General features: G+C 49.2%; 1 protein-coding gene across 1 annotated transcript in view; it reads right to left on the reverse strand.

The window, feature by feature from the left end:
- LOC141112882 (piezo-type mechanosensitive ion channel component 1-like) overlaps positions 1 to 23,078 on the reverse strand; it is a gene marked incomplete at its 3' end in the record, with an annotated part of 127,466 nt that overhangs the window by 50,676 nt on the left and 53,712 nt on the right. Inside the window, 5 exon segments of the mRNA XM_073605984.1 lie at positions 3,648 to 3,821; positions 9,355 to 9,503; positions 10,531 to 10,709; positions 10,791 to 10,902; positions 11,908 to 12,168. Coding sequence (XP_073462085.1) covers positions 3,648 to 3,821; positions 9,355 to 9,503; positions 10,531 to 10,709; positions 10,791 to 10,902; positions 11,908 to 12,168 — 875 coding nt within the window.

Below are 23,078 nucleotides of genomic sequence, written 5' to 3' on the forward strand. Positions count from 1 at the left end.
GGGGTATTAGGGGCTGTAGGGGGTTCTATACTTTATATTATCAGCAGCTTGATTTTTTTTCTCCTTTAATGAGGAATTTTCTTCTCCTCTGTGTGCGTCCGCCTTTCACCCCTAGAAGTGAACTTCTGGTACCTCTCAATAATAATAATGATGATGATGGGTGCGGACACATTCCGGGTCTCTCAATCTAGAAGTGGTGAAGAATCCTCGTCTAGGACTTGCACTTCATTTTGGCTCACACTGCGACACTTCTAAGGGTTATTTACTAAAACTGGAGGGTGCAGAATCTGGGGCAGCTCTAGGAACCAATCAGCTTCCAGGTTTTATCAAAGCTTCATTGAAGAAGGTGAAGGTAGAAGCTGATTGGCTGCCATGCACAGCCGCACCAGATTTGTCTGAGACAGTTTTTTCTGTACAAAAAGAAAGTTGTCTTTATTAGATTTAATGAATTTATTTATATTTGGTGCATCAAATGGGACACAGTTTGGAATTCCATGAATTCGGTGCAATAAATTACCAAGAGGGAATACTGCCAGAAAAGTGGGGGGGGGGGGGGGGGGGGGGCAGCTTCATTGAATCCCCCCTCCCCCCTCCAATATGTTTTATTCTGCTTTATACTGGACAGAACCTGGCAAATTTCCCAGAAGCACCTGAGATGATCTCTGATTGGTGGAAATGGGGCAGTAAAATAACATGGATAAAAAACTAAACTAAGCCTCATTGTGCATGGAAAGGATTATTGTCACTCATAAATATAGAAATGTATACCGTATATATATATATATATACTATATGTAGAGCAGGCTGGGTGTGTACAACACGTCCTTCTCCCGATATCTCACCCGATTGTCTGGAGATCGGAGATAAGGTTGCCCGGGTAACACATTATTTGTTGCTTTTTTTTGTACATAGGCGGATTCCTGACTTTTATTGCTCTGTAAACACCCAGAATTATCAGAATACACAGAAAGGTGACGAGCGCCGGGTCCGTCCACCGAACTTCTACATACAATGACGATCGTTTTTATCATCACATTTTATGAATTCAGCCCGGAAGTATAAATCAGAGAGAGCGGCTGTTCCCGGATATTCCCTGCAGCCAGGAGAGCCCATAATCATCCCCAGAATTATTATTATTTCAGGTACTTGTATAACGCTTTACATATATATTATACAATCACATCACCCTCCCCCAAGGAGCTGACAATCGAAGGTCCTCAATTTACATTCAAGTACAAGTGACTGTCCGGGTTCTGAACATTATCTGCAGTCACTGAGGCCCCATGGGGAGCGTCTCCCACACCTGGATCTAGATTATGGCCCACTGAGATTTGCTTTTAGTTTACAGTAAATCCCCCTAATGAGGCAAATCCCCCCCCCCGATTAACCAAACCCCCCCCCCCCCGATGAGGCAAATCCTCTCCCCCTGATGAAGCAAATCCCCCCCGATGAGGCAAATCACCCCCCCCAATTAGGCAAATCCCCTCCCCCTAATGAAGCAAATCCCCACCCTGATGAGGCAAATCCCCCCCTTGATTAATGCTAATCCCCCCCGATGAGGCAAATTCTTTCCCCCTGATGAAGCAAATCCCCCCCAATGAGGCAAATTCTTTCCCCCGATGAAGCAAATCCCCCCCAATGAGGCAAATCCCCCTCCCCCCGATGAATCAATTTCGAACCAACCCCCCCGATTAACCAAATCCCCCCCCCCATGAACTGAATTCCCCCGATAAACCAAATCCCCCTCGATGAACCAAATCCCCCCCCCCCCCTATGAATCAAATTCCCCCCGATGAACGAAATTCCCCTCGATGAACCAAATCCCCCCCCCCTATGAGGCAAATCCTCCCCCCCAATGAACCCCCCCCGATGAGGTAAATCGGGAGCGGGGGATGTTCCTCTGACCTCCTAGGATCAGACATCTGGAACACACTGGAAAAATACCAGCAAGTCTCCTCACCGGGGCGGCACTAAGAGTTAAACATTCATCTCTCACTTGTAATCTATTCAAACTTTTTACAGAGTAACAAAGATTTGGAAGGAACTGGAAGAAGCCGAACGATTGGAGGTTCAGAATATAATATTCTGTGTATGATTAACAGGTGAGATATGGAATTCCGGTCACTTCATACTCATACCTGACTACAGGTGATACTATGACCGCACCCGGAACCAACAACCCAATCTACCTCCTTCAATGGGACGATTCCTCTTCCCTTTATAATGGATCCTTTTCACCTTTCATATAACGATCGGTATAAACATTCCCGTGTAACGGCCACATTATTTTCAGGTTCTAACATTAAACTACTAAATTGTTCTATATTGTTCTTAAAGGAGAAGTACAACCAAAGCTAAAGAGTCGGTCCAGGATGGGGAGAGATTACAACAATATAGCAAACAGCCGTGATCTCAGGGAGATCTGAGAACCGAGTGATCGGCGGTGTTTGATCACTCAGTTCTCAGTCTTAGAGCCGGAGGGGGACACCTAGAGAGGATTCTAAAAATTGAGGAATTGAGTTGCTCAGCGATCGTAGGACGGGACCGGTCAGCAATTTTTTTAGGTAAGAAGCGTTCCTTGCTGAGTTTGTGAAGATCCGACATCAAAGGTGTCTGTAAAGTTTTTTTTGCACACAAAGATTTGTTTTTAAGACGACTGAAATCAGACAGCAGATGGGAAAGACTTTCCTGGGAGTTTTATGGATTTTGTTAATAAAAATGAAATGAGATGAAAACTATTAATTCGGGTGAAAGATGAGACTGAGGGTCCAATTCATATCTCTTATCCTATGGGAGAACAGACCTGCCTGGGAGTCTGAGGTGTGCCCACCCACCTGGGCACCGTACCGACCCACCTGGGCACCGTACCGACCCACCTGGGCACCGTACCGACCCACCTGGGCACCGTGTCCACCCACCTGGGCACCGTACCCACCCACCTGGGCACCGTACCCACCCACCTGGGCACCGTGTCTACCCACCTGGGCACCGTACCCACCCACCTGGGCACCGCACCCACCCAGGCACCGCGCCCACCCACCTGGGCACCGTGCCCACCCACCTGGGCACCGTACCCACCCACTTGGGCACCGTACCCACCCACTTGGGCACCGTACCCACCCACTTGGGCACTGTGTCATGCCCATCCCATTACTGTTCCAAAAGGAGCTACATATTCAAGAGAGGGCGGCGCCCCCACAATGGTGGCAGCAGGTGGGGAGGCCCAAGAAGTCCAGTGAGATTTCACCAATGGAGTCCCTGAGAGACGTGAAAATCCTAATAGAGGTTATAAAGTTCCGGAACTCGTCTCTCCAACCCGGGAAATCAGAACTCCCAATAAACATAATGATGACTTTGTATTCATAAAACCAAACCCTCCAGAGACCCTCCAGAGACCCTCCAGAGACCCCACATAATGGAAATGACGGATCGATTCATTCAGTATAGAGATCTCATCTGTCACTGCCGGACCAACACCTTTATTTTTGGGGGAAGATCGATATCAATATTATATTTATCAAATAAAAGGGAAGAATATACAATAATAACATCATACGGCTTCTCTGTATCATTCTAATAGACGCCACAAATATAGACCCCCCCCGACATGGGGAGCCCCCATTGGTTGTCGCCCTCTATAGACTCACCCGCCGGTCTGTAGAGTATTGGTCAGAGACGCCTTGGCCAGGTCAGTGATGTACATGAAAGGCCGATGGAAGTAATGAAGCTGAAGGATACAGGCCAGGAGGAAGAAACCGGGGATGAGGATACTCGTGAAGAGTTCCGAAACGCTGAACTTCTCCAGTCCCAACGCACCCAACCTACAGAGAAGAGATCGAAGAATGAGATCGAAAGATGAGATAACCTACAGAGAAGAGATCAAAGAATGAGATCGAAAGATGAGATAACCTACAGAGAAGAGATCGAAGAATGAGATAACCTACAGAGAAGAGATCGAAGAATGAGATAACCTACAGAGAAGAGATCGAAGAATGAGATAACCTACAGAGAAGAGATCGAAGGATGAGATCAAAGGATAAGATAACCTACAGAGAAGAGATCGAAGAATGAGATAACCTACAGAGAAGAGATCGAAGAATGAGATAACCTACAGAGAAGAGATCGAAGGATGAGATCGAAAGATGAGATAACCTACAGAGAAGAGATCAAAGAATGAGATAACCTACAGAGAAGAGATCGAAAGATGAGATAACCTACAGAGAAGAGATCGAAGGATGAGATAACCTACAGAGAAGAGATCGAAGGATGAGATAACCTACAGAGAAGAGATCGAAGGATGAGATAACCTACAGAGAAGAGATCGAAGGATGAGATCAAAGGATAAGATAACCTACAGAGAAGAGATCGAAGAATGAGATAACCTACAGAGAAGAGATCGAAAGATGAGATCGAAAGATGAGATAACCTACAGAGAAGAGATCGAAGGATGAGATAACCTACAGAGAAGAGATCGAAGAATGAGATAACCTACAGAGAAGAGATCGAAAGATGAGATAACCTACAGAGAATAGATCGAAGGATGAGATAACCTACAGAGAAGAGATCGAAAGATGAGATAACCTACAGAGAAGAGATCGAAAGATGAGATAACCTACAGAGATGAGATCGAAGGATGAGATAACCTACAGAGATGAGATCGAAAGATGAGATAACCTACAGAGAAGAGATCGAAGGATGAGATAACCTACAGAGAAGAGATCGAAGGATGAGATAACCTACAGAGAAGAGATCGAAGGATGAGATAACCTACAGAGAAGAGATCGAAGAATGAGATAACCTACAGAGATGAGATCGAAAGATGAGATAACCTACAGAGAAGAGATCGAAGGATGAGATAACCTACAGAGAAGAGATCGAAGGATGAGATAACCTACAGAGATGAGATCGAAAGATGAGATAACCTACAGAGAAGAGATCGAAGGATGAGATAACCTACAGAGAAGAGATCAAAGAATGAGATAACCTACAGAGAAGAGATCGAAGGATGAGATAACCTACAGAGAAGAGATCGAAGGATGAGATAACCTACAGAGAAGGGGAAGGGGGGGGGGGCGGGGAGGGTGAGGGAGGGGCGGGAAGGGCGGGGGAGGGGCGGGAAGGGGGAGGGGCACAGTCTTGGGAATAGATCTCTCCATGTATGGCAGATTAAATTGCCAACTATCTGTTTTGTGGGCTTGAAATGTACAAAGAAATAGTCAGGATAGAAATATTGGAGCTGCAATCAGACCTGAAGGAAAGAGGAGGATCTGTTCCCACCAATCAGGGCGCCCCCTGCTGTGCCCACATGGTAATACAAGGCTATTATGTGGCATCAGACATTGGGGTTTATGATCTACCATATGAGTCCTAAGCTCCAATTTTATACAAAGAGATTTCCAGAGATAAGCACAGGAAAGAGGAGGAGGAGGAGGAGGATGTATTGGGGACAGAGGAGGAGGGGGGGGGATATATTGGGGACAGAGGAGGAGGATGAGGAGGATGTATTGGGGACAGAGGAGGAGGATGAGGAGGATGTATTGGGGACAAAGGAGGAGGAGGGGGAGGAGGAGGATGTTTTGGGGACAGAGGAGGAGGAGGAGGATGTATTGGGGACAGAGGAGGAGGATATTTTGGGGACAGAGGAGGAGGATGAGGAGGATGTATTGGGGACAGAGGAGGAGGATGAGGAGGATGTATTGGGGACAGAGGAGGAGGAGGGGGAGGAGGAGGATGTTTTGGGGACAGAGGAGGAGGAGGAGGATGTATTGGGGACAGAGGAGGATAAGGAGGATGTATTGGGGACAAGTGAGGAGGAGGAGGATGTATAGGGGACAGAGGAGGATGAGGAGGATGTATTGGGGACAGAGGAGGATGAGGAGGATGTATTGGGGACAGAGGAGGATGAGGAGGATGTATTGGGGACAGAGGAGGATGAGGAGGATGTATTGGGGACAGAGGAGGATGAGGAGGATGTATTGGGGACAGAGGAGGATGAGGAGGATGTATTGGGGACAGAGGAGGATGAGGAGGATGTATTGGGGACAAGTGAGGAGGAGGAGGAAGTATTGGGGACAGAGGAGGATGAGGAGGATGTATTGGGGACAAGTGAGGAGGAGGAGGATGTATTGGGGACAAGTGAGGAGGAGGAGGAAGTATTGGGGACAAGTGAGGAGGAGGGGTGAGAAGCGGTCAGTTGACATGGAGGACACTTACTGCTCATCTGTGAGGGACGTCAGTGAGGAGGAGGAGGAAGTATTGGGGACAAGTGAGGAGGAGGATGAGGAGGAGGAGGGGTGGGAAGAGGAGGAGGAGGATGAGGAGGGGTGGGAAGCGGTCCGTTGACATGGAGGACACTTACTGCTCATCTGTGAGGGACGTCAGTGAGGAGGAGGAAGTATTGGGGACAAGTGAGGAGGAGGATGAGGAGGAGGAGGGGTGGGAAGAGGAGGAGGAGGAGGAGGAGGATGAGGAGGGGTGGGAAGCGGTCAGTTGACATGGAGGACACGTACTGCTCATCTGTGAGGGACGTCAGTGAGGAGGAGGAGGAGGAGGAGGAGGAGGATGAGGAGGAGGAGGATGAGGAGGAGGAGGGATGGGAAGCGGTCAGTAGACATGGAGGACACGTACTGCTCATCTGTGAGGGACGTCAGTGAGGAGGAGGAGGAAGTATTGGGGACAGAGGGGGATGAGGAGGAAGTATTGGGGACGGAGGAGGATGAGGAGGAGGAGGGGTGGGAAGGGGTCAGTAGACATGGAGGACACGTACTGCTCATCTGTGAGGGACGTCAGTGAGGAGGAGGATGAGGAGGAGGAGGGGTGGGAAGAGGAGGAGGAGGATGAGGATGAGGAGGGGTGGGAAGCGGTCAGTAGACATGGAGGACACGTACTGCTCATCTGTGAGGGACGTCAGTGAGGAGGAGGAGGAGGAAGTATTGGGGACAAGTGAGGAGGAGGATGAGGAGGAGGAGGGGTGGGAAGAGGAGGAGGAGGATGAGGAGGAGGAGGGGTGGGAAGCGGTCAGTAGACATGGAGGACACGTACTGCTCATCTGTGAGGGACGTCAGTGAGGAGGAGGAGGAGGAAGTATTGGGGACAGAGGGGGATGAGGAGGAAGTATTGGGGACAGAGGAGGAGGAGGAGGAAGTATTGGGGACAGAGGAGGAGGAGGATGAGGAGGAGGATGAGGAGGAGGGGTGGGAAGAGGTCAGTAGACACGGAGGACACGTACTGCTCATCTGTGAGGGACGTCAGTGAGGAGGAGGAGGAGGAAGTATTGGGGACAGAGGGGGATGAGGAGGAAGTATTGGGGACAGAGGAGGAGGAGGATGAGGAGGAGGATGAGGAGGAGGGGTGGGAAGAGGTCAGTAGACACGGAGGACACGTACTGCTCATCTGTGAGGGACATCAGTGAGGAGGAGGAGGAGGAAGTATTGGGGACAGAGGAGGATGAGGAGGAGGATGAGGAGGAGGAGGGGTGGGAAGAGGAGGAGGAGGATGAGGAGGAGGAGGGGTGGGAAGCGGTCAGTAGACATGGAGGACACGTACTGCTCATCTGTGAGGGACGTCAGTGAGGAGGAGGAGGAGGAAGTATTGGGGACAAGTGAGGAGGAGGATGAGGAGGAGGAGGGGTGGGAAGAGGAGGAGGAGGATGAGGAGGAGGAGGGGTGGGAAGCGGTTAGTAGACATGGAGGACACGTACTGCTCATCTGTGAGGGACGTCAGTGAGGAGGAGGGGGAGGAAGTATTGGGGACAGAGGAGGAGGAGGAGGAAGTATTGGGGACAGAGGAGGAGGAGGATGAGGAGGAGGATGAGGAGGAGGGATGGGAAGCGGTCAGTAGACATGGAGGACACGTACTGCTCATCTGTGAGGGACGTCAGTGAGGAGGAGGAGGAAGTATTGGGGACAGAGGAGGATGAGGAGGAGGATGAGGAGGAGGAGGAGGAGGAGGATGAGGAGGATGAGGAGGTGGAGGATGAGGAGGGGTGGGAAGCGGTCAGTAGACATGGAGGACACGTACTGCTCATCTGTGAGGGACGTCAGTGAGGAGGAGGAGGAGGAAGTATTGGGGACAGAGGAGGAGGAGGATGAGGAGGAGGATGAGGAGGAGGGGTGGGAAGAGGTCAGTAGACACGGAGGACACGTACTGCTCATCTGTGAGGGACGTCAGTGAGGAGGAGGAGGAGGAAGTATTGGGGACAGAGGAGGAGGAGGAGGAAGTATTGGGGACAGAGGAGGAGGGGGATGAGGAGGAGGATGAGGAGGAGGGGTGGGAAGGGGTCAGTAGACATGGAGGACACGTACTGCTCATCTGTGAGGGATGTCAGTGAGGAGGAGGATGAGGAGGATGAGGAGGATGAGGAGGAGGAGGATGAGGAGGTGGAGGATGAGGAGGGGTGGGAAGCGGTCAGTAGACACGGAGGACACGTACTGCTCATCTGTGAGGGACGTCAGTGAGGAGGAGGAGGAGGAAGTATTGGGGACAAGTGAGGAGGAGGAGGATGAGGAGGAGGAGGGGTGGGAAGAGGAGGAGGAGGATGAGGAGGAGGAGGGGTGGGAAGCGGTCAGTAGACATGGAGGACACGTACTGCTCATCTGTGAGGGACGTCAGTGAGGAGGAGGAGGAGGAAGTATTGGGGACAAGTGAGGAGGAGGAGGATGAGGAGGAGGAGGGGTGGGAAGAGGAGGAGGAGGATGAGGAGGAGGAGGGGTGGGAAGCGGTCAGTAGACATGGAGGACACGTACTGCTCATCTGTGAGGGACGTCAGTGAGGAGGAGGAGGAGGAAGTATTGGGGACAAGTGAGGAGGAGGATGAGGAGGAGGAGGGGTGGGAAGAGGAGGAGGAGGATGAGGAGGGGTGGGAAGCGGTCAGTAGACATGGAGGACACGTACTGCTCATCTGTGAGGGACGTCAGTGAGGAGGAGGAGGAGGAAGTATTGGGGACAAGTGAGGAGGAGGATGAGGAGGAGGAGGGGTGGGAAGAGGAGGAGGAGGATGAGGAGGAGGAGGGGTGGGAAGCGGTCAGTAGACATGGAGGACACGTACTGCTCATCTGTGAGGGACGTCAGTGAGGAGGAGGAGGAGGAAGTATTGGGGACAAGTGAGGAGGAGGATGAGGAGGAGGAGGGGTGGGAAGAGGAGGAGGAGGATGAGGAGGAGGAGGGGTGGGAAGCGGTCAGTAGACACGGAGGACACGTACTGCTCATCTGTGAGGGACGTCAGTGAGGAGGAGGAGGAGGAAGTATTGGGGACAAGTGAGGAGGAGGATGAGGAGGAGGAGGGGTGGGAAGAGGAGGAGGAGGATGAGGAGGAGGAGGGGTGGGAAGCGGTCAGTAGACATGGAGGACACGTACTGCTCATCTGTGAGGGACGTCAGGTTTTTCCAGTAGATGGGAAAGTCTTCGAACTGGAAGGTATAGATGGCGATGAGGACCAGCATGGTGTAGGCCACCACCAGCCACCAGAAGAAGTTCAGCAGCTTCCTCCAGAGGGTGTAATACACCTGAAAGGAATAATTATGCAAAAAATACCGCGCTATAAATAAATTATAAAGTGAAAAAAATTGAAATGCAAAATGTTACATATAATATAAAATAAAACTAAAACTCCAAAGAGCCGCTGCTAAAAGTGAGATACAAACATAAAGAGGACAAGGAGGAGCAGCGATGGACCAGCCGTGTTTTACAATCTTCAATATCAAAACTTAGAAAGACGATATAAATAAATAAAAGTCCATCTTCATAGAATAGACAATTATCCGGAAAGTCAGTGAAGTTCAATGGATTAATTACATCCTCCACCACAACACCACACAAAATGCTCACTTACCGGACGGCAAGCTCTATAGGGGGATTATAATGGGGTGTTATAGGAAGATTATAATGGGGTGTTATAGGGGGATTATAATGGGGTGTTATAGGAGGATTATAATGGGGTGTTATAGGAAGATTATAATGGGGTGTTATAGGAAGATTATAATGGGGTGTTATAGGAAGATTATAATGGGGTGTTATAGGGAGATTATAATGGGGTGTTATAGGGAGATTATAATGGGGTGTTATAGGGGGATTATAATGGGGTGTTATAGGAAGATTATAATGGGGTGTTATAGAAGGATTATAATGGGGTGTTATAGGAAGATTATAATGGGGTGTTATAGGGGGATTATAATGGGGTGTTATAGGAGGATTATAATGGGGTGTTATAGGAGGATTATAATGGGGTGTTATAGGGGGATTATAATGGGGTGTTATAGGGGGATTATAATGGGGTGTTATAGGAGGATTATAATGGGGTGTTACAGGGGGATTATAATGGGGTGTTATAGGAGGATTATAATGGGGTGTTATAGGGGGATTATAATGGGGTGTTATAGGAGGATTATAATGGGGTGTTATAGGAGGATTATAATGGGGTGTTACAGGGGGATTATAATGGGGTGTTACAGGGGGATTATAATGGGGTGTTAAAGGAGGATTATAATGGGGTGTTATAGGGGGATTATAATGGGGTGTTATAGGGGGACTTACCTGGAAGATGATCAGGCAAAGCAGGAAGAGGAACATGTAGACGATTTTATACACCACCAATCTCCCGGCAAAGCTGACCATGATGAACATCCCCCCGCAGACGTAGATCCAGTACTTGGCGTAGAATCCCATCACCTGCTCCCCCACACACTTCAGCAGATTCTTCTCCGCAGACTGACCTGCAATGACAGACAAGTTCTCCATCATACCGACATTCCCATCTGTGGAAATTACCGGAAAACCATCATCTCTCCACTCACCAGATTCCTGAACCGTCACCTCCACCAATGGTGGGCTCACCCGCCGGCGTTTCTGCAGCTGCTCGGTGACAAACTGACGGAGGAGAAGCCAGAATGTCAGAGTGTAGAGGAGCTGGAAGAGAAAACCCAGAAAACATGTTTATTATCTACAACAGAAAGTCCCATGTGATTGGTGAGCAGAGCCGAGATCTACCAATCAGAGAGACGATATCTCACCCACCAGAAGGCGGAGACCTCTAATATATATATATATATGAATATCTGTACAGACACACAAATATACGCATTAGCTGAACAGACAGGAAAATTGAAGGTAAACACACAGAGCTCAGAGGTGACCATAGCTGTCCATAGACGTCCATAGGTAACCATAGCTGTCCATAGGTGACCATAGCTGTCCATAGGTGACCATAGTTGTCCATAGATGACCATAGCTGTCCATAGGTGACCACAGGGCATCCATAGGTGACCATAGGTGTCCATAGCTGTCCATAGATGACCATAGTTGTCCATAGATGACCATAGCTGTCCATAGGTGACCACAGGGCATCCATAGGTGACCATAGGTGTCCATAGGTGACCATAGCTGTCCATAGATGACCATAGGTGACCATAGCTGTCCATAGGTGACCACAGGGCGTCCATAGGCGACCATAGGTGTCCATGGGTGACCAGAGACCAGGCTGTCTTTATGGTTGGGCAGACTTGCAGGGCATTTTTGCACACTGGTCTGGCTATAATTGGCCACTTTTATTTGGTACATTATATATAATATATAGAAGTGTTTATGTTAGAGACAGCCAGACAACTAACATTTTCAGGTTTCTATGATGGCAGCCTACACATTGTTAATAAAATCCTTCCTGTAAAGTCTTCAATAATCTGTATTCTGGATCTAAGGGTTTCTCGCACTTCACACTCCAGCTTTATATTGTGAAGAAACTCAGCAGACTATAATCTGTGAATGACCTTTGTTCACCGTATGGCTACAGACTGGTGAACTTCGGCATATTTCTGCTGAGCTGGCATTACGGAGGTTTATTGCCAAAAACAGGAAAAACTTCACTTAGGCTGCAGTCCCACTATAAGCAATGAGTAGTATGGAAATGGGGGTTACCATAGCACCGAGGTTCAGGCAGGGGTAGGGGGCACGTTCCAGTCCCAGCTGGGACAACCTCATGAAGCCAAGTCGTGTGGGAAGCTGGTCCTCCAGGTCCATGCTCCAGACGTACTGTAAGCTGCAGAGCGTCACGGCGTAGAGAAGGATGAACGGGGAGCACAGCATGGCGAACTGCCGCCGGTTCCGAACCATCCAGATCAGGCAAGCCCAGAGAAGCAGAACAAAGGTCAGCCAGCTGTGGTAGGTGATGCTCCAAACCTGCCGGGCGACAAACAGCACACAATCATCACATTTCTAAGATTTCACTTAAAGGTCCAAAACAACTGAAATGAAAAGACAAGGCGGCTTGGAGATCAATTTTCTGTACATTTCTAAAACACTTTAATTGGTTATTACAGAGACCCCCAACCTTGTCCCATATGGGGTGTCAGGGGTCATACCACCACCACCAGATCCGATATACCGGGACAATGAATGGTTATAGGAAATACGGTGTAACAAAGTATTGCAACAACAGCCATTTTATTCTCTAAGGTGTCTGAAAAAAAAAAATATATATATATAATGTTTGTGGGCTCTAAGTCATTTTCTAGCAAGAATATTGATTTTAACTGTATTTGTAAACAACAAGTCTGAAAAATAGGCCTGGTCCATAAGTAGTTAATGTCAGAGAAGACGATGTATTCAACCATGCAAAGGAACGGAGGTCATGGGACTTTGCGTGAGGCGTGTCACTTCAAAATGATAATACAGAATATATATAGAAAGTTAGAAAATGTATTACAATCAAAATGGAATATTCCATAATCTCAGAATGCAAAGTACAAAATGCAATTTTTGAGTAATAAAGCCATTAAAACCAGCTAACACATAAAAATTCATAATAGGTGAGGCAAATTCATACTATACAGGTATGTGATGATATATGCCAAATACAAGATGGATAGAAGTTCTAAGAACCAGACTGTCTTGATGTCCTAAAAACTTGGCGCGTTTTGTGGATCTTGCCCACTCATCAGGAGTAGAATGTAGGAAATGAAGGTCAGCTTATAAGAAATTGGGCCCAGCTTCTAAAAGAGAGAATGGGGGTGTCAAGTACAATGTCTGAACCTGGGCAGAGGCAGGAAAACCCATCCAAGACCAGCCAAAAGCAGGGGACCAGCCAAGACCAGGGGACCAGCCAAAAACAGGGGACCAGCCAAAAACAGGGGACCAGCCAAGACCAGGAGACCAGCCAAGACCAGGGGACCAGCCAAGACCAGGGGACCAGCCAAGACCAGGGGACCAGCCAAGACCAGGGGACCAGCCAAAAACAGGGGACCAGCCAAAAACAGGGGACCAGCCAAGACCAGGAGACCAGCCAAGAACAGGGGACCAGCCAAGACCAGGGGACCAGCCAAGACCAGGGGACCAGCCAAGACCAGGGGACCAGCCAAAAGCAGGGGACCAGCCAAGACCAGGGGACCAGCCAAGACCAGGGGACCAGCCAAGACCAGGGGACCAGCCAAAAACAGGGGACCAGCCAAAAACAGGGGACCAGCCAAGACCAGGAGACCAGCCAAGAACAGGGGACCAGCCAAGACCAGTGGACCAGGCAAGACCAGGGGACCAGCCAAGACCAGGGGACCAGCCAAGACCAGGGCACCAGCCAAGAACAGGGGACCAGCCAAAAACAGGGGACCAGCCAAAAACAGGGGATCAGCCAAAAACAGGGGACCAGCCAAAACCAGGGGACCAGCCAAGACCAGTGGACCAGGCAAGACCAGGGGACCAGCCAAGACCAGGGGACCAGCCAAGAACAGGGGACCAGCCAAGACCAGTGGACCAGGCAAGACCAGGGGACCAGCCAAGACCAGGGCACCAGCCAAGAACAGGGGACCAGCCAAGAACAGGGGACCAGCCAAAAACAGGGGATCAGCCAAAAACAGGGGACCAGCCAAAACCAGGGGATTATTCATTAATAAATGTGTGGCACACTCCCTGCGGCTCCATGTCTGCCCAGGTATGCCAAGGTCTGGTGACATTAGCTATACAGACATAGGTTGTCCATAGGGTTTTTCTGTTCTATAATCATGGAACTAAACCCCATGGAAATGTTTGTTGGTTCCATAATGCTGACAGTCAAACGTCAGATTGTACCCAAATACTGTATAAAGGGTGAAAAATGTGAACATGGGCATCTTCCCCCCCCCCGAGCAAGGTGTCCGCATGCCAACCGCACGTAAATTTACGGACAGCCCGTACGTTTTAATCTGCTTTTGAGCTGCCAGTAATGGATGGTGGATGCCCGTGAAAAATATGGCTGCTGGCCGACATTAGAACTGCGCATGCGCAATTTTAAAGCCTACTGGGCTCGGGCAAGCTCGTACATGCTCGGCCACTTTCGGCCAAACAGGCGTATGTGCGGTGAGTTAAGGACGTAATGGCGCCATTTTTGAATGGACCGCAGTTGGTACTCGGCTGCCTCGGAGTCAGCAGCAGGGGATATGCCTCCCGACCCAGAGACCGGTCCCAGGCTGGAGCCTGTGGGGACTCCCACCACGCCACTGTAAGCATGGCCACACAGAGACTGGACCCTGCATCATCCACAATTGATGGTGCAGGGTTCCGGTCTCCAGGACTCAGTGTGGCTGTGCTCACAGTGAAGTGGTGGGAGACTCTCCAGCAGCCATGGAGACCTGACAGTCACACTGAGTCCTGTAGACCAGACCCCTGCACCATCCATGGCTGCTATATCTACAGTATGTAATGTCCTCATCCTCCAACCACCTCCCGTATCCTGTCCGCAGCCTCCAACCACCTCCTGTATCCTGTCCGCAGCCTCCAACCACCTCCTGTATCCTGTCCGCAGCCTCCAACCACCTCCTGTATCCTGTCCACAGCCTCCAACCACCTCCTGTATCCTGTCCACAGCCTCCAACCACCTCCTGTATCCTGTCCACAGCCTCCAACCACCCCCTGTATCCTGTCCACAGCCTCCAACCACCTCCTGTATCCTGTCCACAGCCTCCAACCACCTCCTGTATCCTGTCCACAGCCTACAACCACCCCCTGTATCCTGTCCACAGCCTCCAACCACCTCCTGTATCCTGTCCACAGCCTCCAACCACCTCCTGTATCCTGTCCGCAGCCTCCAACCACCTCCTGTATCCTGTCCACAGCCTCCAACCACCTCCTGTATCCTGTCCGCAGCCTCCAACCACCCCCTGTATCCTGTCCGCAGCCTCCAACCACCTCCTGTATCCTGTCCACAGCCTCCAACCACCTCCTGTATCCTGTCCACAGCCTCCAACCACCTCCTGTATCCTGTCTGCAGCCTCCAACCACCTCCTGTATCCTGTCCACAGCCTCCAACCACCTCCTGTATCCTGTCCACAGCCTCCAACCACCTCCTGTATCCTGTCCGCAGCCTCCAACCACCCCATGTATCCTGTCCACAGCCTCCAACCACCTCCTGTATCCTGTCTGCAGCCTCCAACCACCTCCTGTATCCTGTCCTCATCCTCCAATCACCTCCTGTATCCTGTCCACAGCCTCCAACCACCTCCTGTATCCTGTCCACAGCCTCCAACCACCTCCTGTATCCTGTCCACAGCCTCCAACCACCTCCTGTATCCTGTCCACAGCCTCCAACCACCTCCTGTATCCTGTCCACAGCCTACAACCACCCCCTGTATCCTGTCCACAGCCTCCAACCACCCCCTGTATCCTGTCCACAGCCTACAACCACCCCCTGTATCCTGTCCACAGCCTCCAACCACCTCCTGTATCCTGTCCACAGCCTCCAACCACCTCCTGTATCCTGTCCACAGCCTCCAACCACCTCCTGTATCTTGTCCACAGCCTCCAACCACCTCCTGTATCCTGTCTGCAGCCTCCAACCACCCCATGTATCCTGTCCACAGCCTCCAACCACCTCCTGTATCCTGTCTGCAGCCTCCAACCACCTCCTGTATCCTGTCCTCATCCTCCAACCACCTCCTGTATCCTGTCCACAGCCTCCAACCACCTCCTGTATCCTGTCCACAGCCTCCAACCACCCCCTGTATCCTGTCCACAGCCTCCAACCACCCCCTGTACCCTGTCCACAGCCTCCAGCCACCTCCTGTATCCTGTCCGCACTCCGCAGCCACCTCCTGTATCCTGTCCGCACTCCGCAGCCACCAACCTTAAAATCATGGCCCCCCTTGAAATAAGTTCTGCAGACACCCATGAATGTGAACAAATGACACATAAAACTGACATGGTGTTTCAATTTTCATCATCTAAATTAATGAAGAATCAAGTAGATCGGTCATGTGGATAACATGACGCATGTTATAGAAACCTCAGCAGAGGGTCCGGTGTTCTCTTTGCCATTACCATGCCAAGATCAATAGAGCTCTCTAAGACCCTCAGAACAAACGTTGTAGAGGGGGAAATAACGATTGTCTCCCCTGCAGATTGTGTAAGTTTTGCCCCCTTACATAGAAATGAAGGGTCTATAATTTTTATCATAGGTGTATTTTATATGATAGAGACAGAATATCAACCAAAAATCCAGAAAAATCACACAATACAAATGTTATAAATGGAGTTGCAGTTCATAAGTAAAATAAGTATTTGATCCCCAACCAACCAATAATAATTCTGCCCCCCACAGGCTGACTACAGTAGGTCCTCATGTGGTACACAGATTAGTCCTGTCAATGTAAGAAGGTTCTCCTATTGTCTATAAAAGACACCTGTCCACAGAATCTCTTTCTTCCATCCAATCCTCACCATCATGGGGAAGACCAAAGATCTGTCAGAGGACGTCAGGGAGAAGATTGTAGACCTGCACAAGGCTGGAATGGGCTACAAGACCATCAGCAAGAAACTTGGTGAGAAGGAGACAACTGTTGGAGCGATTATTCGCAAATGAAAGAAATATAAAATAATCATCGATCGTCCTCAGTCTGGAGCTCCATGGAAGATTTCTCCTCATGGGGTGAGGATGGTCATGAGAAAAGTGAGGGATCCGCCCAGAACTACACAGGAGGAGCTTGTGAAGGATCTCAAGGCAGTTGGGACCACAGTCACCAAACAAACCATTGGTAACACAATACACCGCCATGGATTGAAATCCTGCAGAGCCCGCAAGACCCCCCTCCTCAGGAAGACACATGTAGAGGAACGTCTGAAGTCTACCAATCAACATCTAAATGATTCAGAGAAGGATTGGGAGAAAGTTCTGTGGTCAGAGGAGACCAAAATTCAGATCTTTGGCATTAACGCGACTCGCCATGTTTGGAGGAAGAAAAATGCTGACTATGACCCTAAGAACATCATCCCTACAGTCACATCATCCCTACAGTCACACACCATCCCTACAGTCACACATCATCCCTACAGTCACACACCATCCCTACAGTCACACACCATCCCTACAGTCACACACCATCCCTACAGTCACACATACCATCCCTACAGTCACACACCATCCCTACAGTCACACCATCCCTACAGTCACATCATCCCTACAGTCACACATCATCCCTACAGTCACACACCATCCCTACAGTCACACATCATCCCTACAGTCACACATCATCCCTAAAGTCACACATCATCCCTACAGTCACACCCCATTACTACAGTCACACATCATCCCTACAGTCACACATCATCCCTACAGTCACACATCATCCCTACAGTCACACCCCATCACTACAGTCACACATCATCCCTACAGTCACACCCCATCACTACAGTCACACATCATCCCTACAGTCACACATCATCCCTACAGTCACACACCATCCCTACAGTCACACCCCATCCCTACAGTCACACATCATCCCTACAGCCACACACCATCCCTACAGTCACACACCATCCCTACAGTCACATCATCCCTACAATCACACATCATCCCTACAGTCACACATCATCCCTACAGTCACACATCATCCCTACAGTCACACATCATCCCTACAGTTACACACCATCCCTACAGTCACACATCATCCCTACAGTCACATCATCCCTACAGTCACACACCATCCCTACAGTCACATCATCCCTACAGTCACACATCATCCCTACAGTCACACATCATCCCTACAGTCACATCATCCCTACAGTCACATACCATCCCTACAGTCACATCACCATCCCTACAGTCACATCATCCCTACAGTCACATCATCCCTACAGTCACATCATCCCTACAGTCACACATCATCCCTACAGTCACACATCATCCCTACAGTCACACACCATCCCTACAGTCACACCCCATCCCTACAGTCACACATCATCCCTACAGTCACACCCCATCCCTACAGTCACACATCATCCCTACAGTCACACATCATCCCTACAGTCACACATCATCCCTACAGTCACACATCATCCCTACAGTCACACACCATCCCTACAGTCACACACGGAGGTGGAAACATGATGATTTGGGGCTGTTTCTCTGATAAAGGTTCAGGCCGACTTTGCCGCATTGAGGGTCCAATGGACGGGGCCATGTATTGTAAGATCTTGGAGGAGAACCTTCTTCCCTCATCCAGAACACTGAAGATGGGTCATGGATGGGTCTTCCAGCATGACAATGACCCAAAACATATCACCAAGGCAACAAGAAGAAGCACATGAAGGTCATGGAGTGGCCTATCCAGTCTCCAGACCTTAATCCTATAGAAAATGTATGGAGGAGCTGAAACTTCGAGTTGCCAAGAGACCTTCAGGATTTAGAGAAGATCTGTAAAGAAGACAAAATCCCTCCTGAGATGTGTGGAAACTGATCACCACCTACAAGAAACGTCTGACCTCTGTGATCACCAACAAGGGTTTCTCCACCAACTACTAAGGGGATCAAATACTTATTTTACTCCATTTATAACATTTGTATTGTGTGATTTTTCTGGATTTTTGGTTGATATTCTGTCTCTATCATATAAAATACACCTATGATAAAAATTATAGACCCTTCATTTCTATGTAAGGGGGCAAAACTTACACAATCTGCAGGGGAGACGATCGTTATTTTCCCCATTGTAGATGCCTGTTAATTTTTCTAGGGATTTAGAAAGATCACCAATTGATTGGAAATCAATCATTTCACTGAATGAAAAATCCACAAGCGGCCTAGACTTCAAACAACTGGTCATTTGTCCAGAAAAGTTGGCCCAGCTGGTCTGGACATATTATTGTTTGAAGAGCTAAACGTTTGATGCGAAAAGAAGTCTGAAAGAACCCCAAAATTTATTTGTGGGATGTTTGAGTAACTCTTGCAACAGTTGGGGTCAAAGTGCACGTATCTACAATCAGAAGGAGGTTACACCAATTTAATGTATGTGAGAGGTGTGGTAAATCGGACCTTCATCCTGAATGAAATGTCATGCCCCGCCTCCTCCCCCACCCTTGCACACAATTGGATATAAATATATATATATATGATTTGTGACATTTGCTTGGGCTGCAAAGCAGCAATTCCCCACCTAGGTGAGAATGACGTTGGTGTCCCCCACTCCCCTGTGTGTATGAAGAAGTGCCGAAGGGCTTTGGATCCTCAGTGACCCCGAGGAACATCTGCACACCCGGTATGAACTATAAACTCTGCATCATAGTAAAGTGTGCTGAAAAGAGATGAGAGGCCATCTGACCAAAAGCCAAAACTAAGCCGTAAAAAAGGCTTACTAATGCACCAAGGAATGGCTGAGGAAGAAGAAATGGATGAGAAAGAAGGAAGAGCTGAGGAAGAAGGAAGGGCTGAGGAAGAGGGAAGAGCTGAGGAAGAAGGAAGGGCTGAGGAAGAGGGAAGAGCTGAGGAAGAAGGAAGGGCTGAGGAAGAGGGAAGGGCTGAGGAAGAAGGAAGGGCTGAGGAAGAAGGAAGGGCTGAGGAAGAGGGAAGAGCTGAGGAAGAAGGAAGGGCTGAGGAAGAAGGAAGGGCTGAGGAAGAAGGAAGGGCTGAGGAAGAAGGAAGGGCTGAGGAAGAGGGAATGGCTGAGGATGAAGGAAAGGCTGAGGAAGAAGGAAGGGCTGAGGAAGAAGGAAGGGCTGAGGAAGAAGGAAGGGCTGAGGAAGAAGGAAGGGCTGAGGAAGAGGGAAGAGCTGAGGAAGAAGGAAGGGCTGAGGAAGAAGGAAGGGCTGAGGAAGAAGGAAGGGCTGAGGAAGAAGGAAGAGCCGAGGAAGAAGGAAGGGCTGAGGAAGAGGGAATGGCTGAGGATGAAGGAAAGGCTGAGGAAGAAGGAAGGGCTGAGGAAGAAGGAAGGGCTGAGGAAGAAGGAAGGGCTGAGGAAGAAGGAAGGGCTGAGGAAGAAGGAAGGGCCAAGGAAGAGGAAAGAGCCGAGGAAGAAGGAAGGGCTGAGGAAGAGGGAATGGCTGAGGATGAAGGAAAGGCTGAGGAAGAAGGAAGGGCTGAGGAAGAAGGAAGGGCTGAGGAAGGAGGAAGGGCTGAGGAAAAAGGAAGGGCTGAGGAAGAAATGGATGAGGAAGAAGGAATGGCTGAGGAAGAGGGAATGGCTGAGGAAGAGGGAAGGGCTGAGGAAGAAATGGATGAGGAAGAAGGAATGGCTGAGGAAGAGGGAATGGCTGAGGAAGAGGGAAGGGCTGAGGAAGAGGGAAGGGCTGAGGAAGAGGGAAGGGCTGAGGAAGAAGGAAGGGCTGAGGAAGAAGGAAGGGCTGAGGAAGAAGGAAGGGCTGAGGAAGAGGGAAGGGCTGAGGAAGAGGGAATGGCTGAGGATGAAGGAAAGGCTGAGAAAGAAGGAAGGGCTGAGGAAGAAGGAAGGGCCGAGGAAGAAGGAAGGGCCGAGGAAGAGGGAAGAGCCGAGGAAGAGGGAAGAGCCGAGGAAGAAGGAAGGGCTGAGGAAGAGGGAATGGCTGAGGATGAAGGAAAGGCTGAGGATGAAGGAAAGGCTGAGGATGAAGGAAAGGCTGAGGAAGAAGGAAGGGCTGAGGAAGAAGGAAGGGCTGAGGAAGAGGGAATGGCTGAGGATGAAGGAAAGGCTGAGGAAGAAGGAAGGGCTGAGGAAGAGGGAATGGCTGAGGAAGAAGAAATGGCTGAGGAAGAAGGAATGGCTGAGGAAGAGGGAAGGGCTGAGGAAGAGGGAAGGGCTGAGGAAGAAGGAAGGGCTGAGGAAGAAGGAAGGGCTGAGGAAGAAGGAAGGGCTGAGGAAGAGGGAATGGCTGAGGAAGAAGAAATGGCTGAGGAAGAGGGAATGGCTGAGGAAGAGGGAAGGGCTGAGGAAGAAGGAAGGGCTGAGGAAGAAGGAAGGGCTGAGGAAGAGGGAAGGGCTGAGGAAGAAGGAAGGGCTGAGGAAGAAGGAAGGGCTGAGGAAGAAGGAAGGGCTGAGGAAGAAGGAAGGGCTGAGGAAGAAGGAAGGGCTGAGGAAGAGGGAATGGCTGAGGAAGAAGGAAGGGCTGAGGAAGAAGGAAGGGCTGAGGAAGAGGGAATGGCTGAGGAAGAAGGAATGAAGGGTTATGGGCCGCTCTAGTCAAAGCCCTGACTTGGATCCCATTGAAGATTTGTTGGGGATTTTGAAATTGACAATTCATGTATGGAAATCCACCACATCATCCTTCAGATTAAGGAGTATTGCATGGAGAAGGGGTCAAGAATAGAATTGAACTAATGTCAGAGACTGGAGGGCAATTATACAAAATTCATCATTTCTGCTCCAGGGGGCAATACCATCTTCTGATGCCAAGGGGGAGTCCTTCCTTTTTTTTTACAGTATGCCAATAAATCTATTGATATTTTTGTTGAATAAATGATTGAAAGGGCACATGTTCTTGTGTTCTCATGCAGGTATATCACCTTTATCTGTAGGCACTGCTTGAATAAAGAGCGAACGTTTGCCTTTTCAAATATGTTGGAAAAAAGTAAACAATTACCACGGGGTGGATTTCGTTTTTCACATGACTGGAAGTCAAAGTTTATATATTTAAATATTATTTATCTTTACCTGAATAAAGTATTTCCACCCTTATAAAATGCTGATTGTGTTTTATTGTATGAATTAGGTTTGTGGATTGGTTGGGGGGGGGGTGGGGTTGTGTAGTCACATGTAAAGTGAAATAAATGGCTCTGTATAATAAGGACGGTCCAGTCCTAGAAGCCCAGTTGGCCACAAAGTAACTCCATCCTCTATTATACGAGAATAGTGACCCCCTTGGGGGGGTTTTAGCTGTGTGTTGGAAGTGATGACATGTGACTATCATACTGAACCCCAGACATGATATTCTGTACTCTGACACTTGGGGGAGCCGTTGTACCACAGTCATAAGTTATGAGACGTCTCTCATCCATTGGAGGGGAGGACAGAGCCATGCTTGTGTGAAGTTCAGTCTGCTGCATGCACACACCTCCTCCTACACCACCTACATTCCACAGGACTGTCAAGTGATGTCATGGCCAGACCGCCCTCTGATTGGTCGGTTGTATGGAGATGTTTGTCTTTATACTTTAGAAGTCATCATTCAGGAAAAGGGGGGGTTCGGAGAAGAAGTTGTACGCATGCAATGCTGCCACCCCGCCATTGCCTCTGGATCTCCGGGGACAATGCCAAAATGTACACAAACAAGCCGCTCTATAGGTCTACCAGCTGCTGTTCAATGAATGGAGGGGGGGGCACAATTCTGTGACGCTCCTACAAATTGTCCCTGGGGTGCGGAGTGTTCAAGAAACAATATATTTATAGAGCTATTCTCGTAATTAACGTTTTATATTCCATCCGGGCTTTATAAATGCAGCTAAGTGGCCAATTAACCTTAAAAATGAAAACAGGACGCAGAGTCCTCGAAGCGTTTTATGTCAACTTCTCGGGTTTTATCGGCTTGGAAGTAATAATGATTTTGTTTGGTCTGACAAGATTTACTAAAGTTATTCAAAATTTAAAGGGCCAGTTCACATAGAAAATATTTCAGCTGCAGCGGAGTCTGGCAGGCTAATAATAGAACCCAAGATTTTCTATACACCCCCGAGGAAGCGGGAAAAGAACTATCCTCGAAATGCGTTGGGTGTCAATTTTTCCACCATTGTCTGCATGATACACTATTGTCGTGTCCTCTTATTGTGGGGCGATCTGTGGGGGACCCCAACATTTGAATCGGGAATGCATGTTCAGTCCCCGCCTCCTGCTATTGTTTTCAAACATTTTTTAATCCTTTATATTTAAATTTTCTACATAATATAA

This window comes from Aquarana catesbeiana, linkage group LG11, assembly GCF_042186555.1.
Source record: "Aquarana catesbeiana isolate 2022-GZ linkage group LG11, ASM4218655v1, whole genome shotgun sequence".
Taxonomy (NCBI): Eukaryota; Metazoa; Chordata; class Amphibia; order Anura; family Ranidae; genus Aquarana; species Aquarana catesbeiana.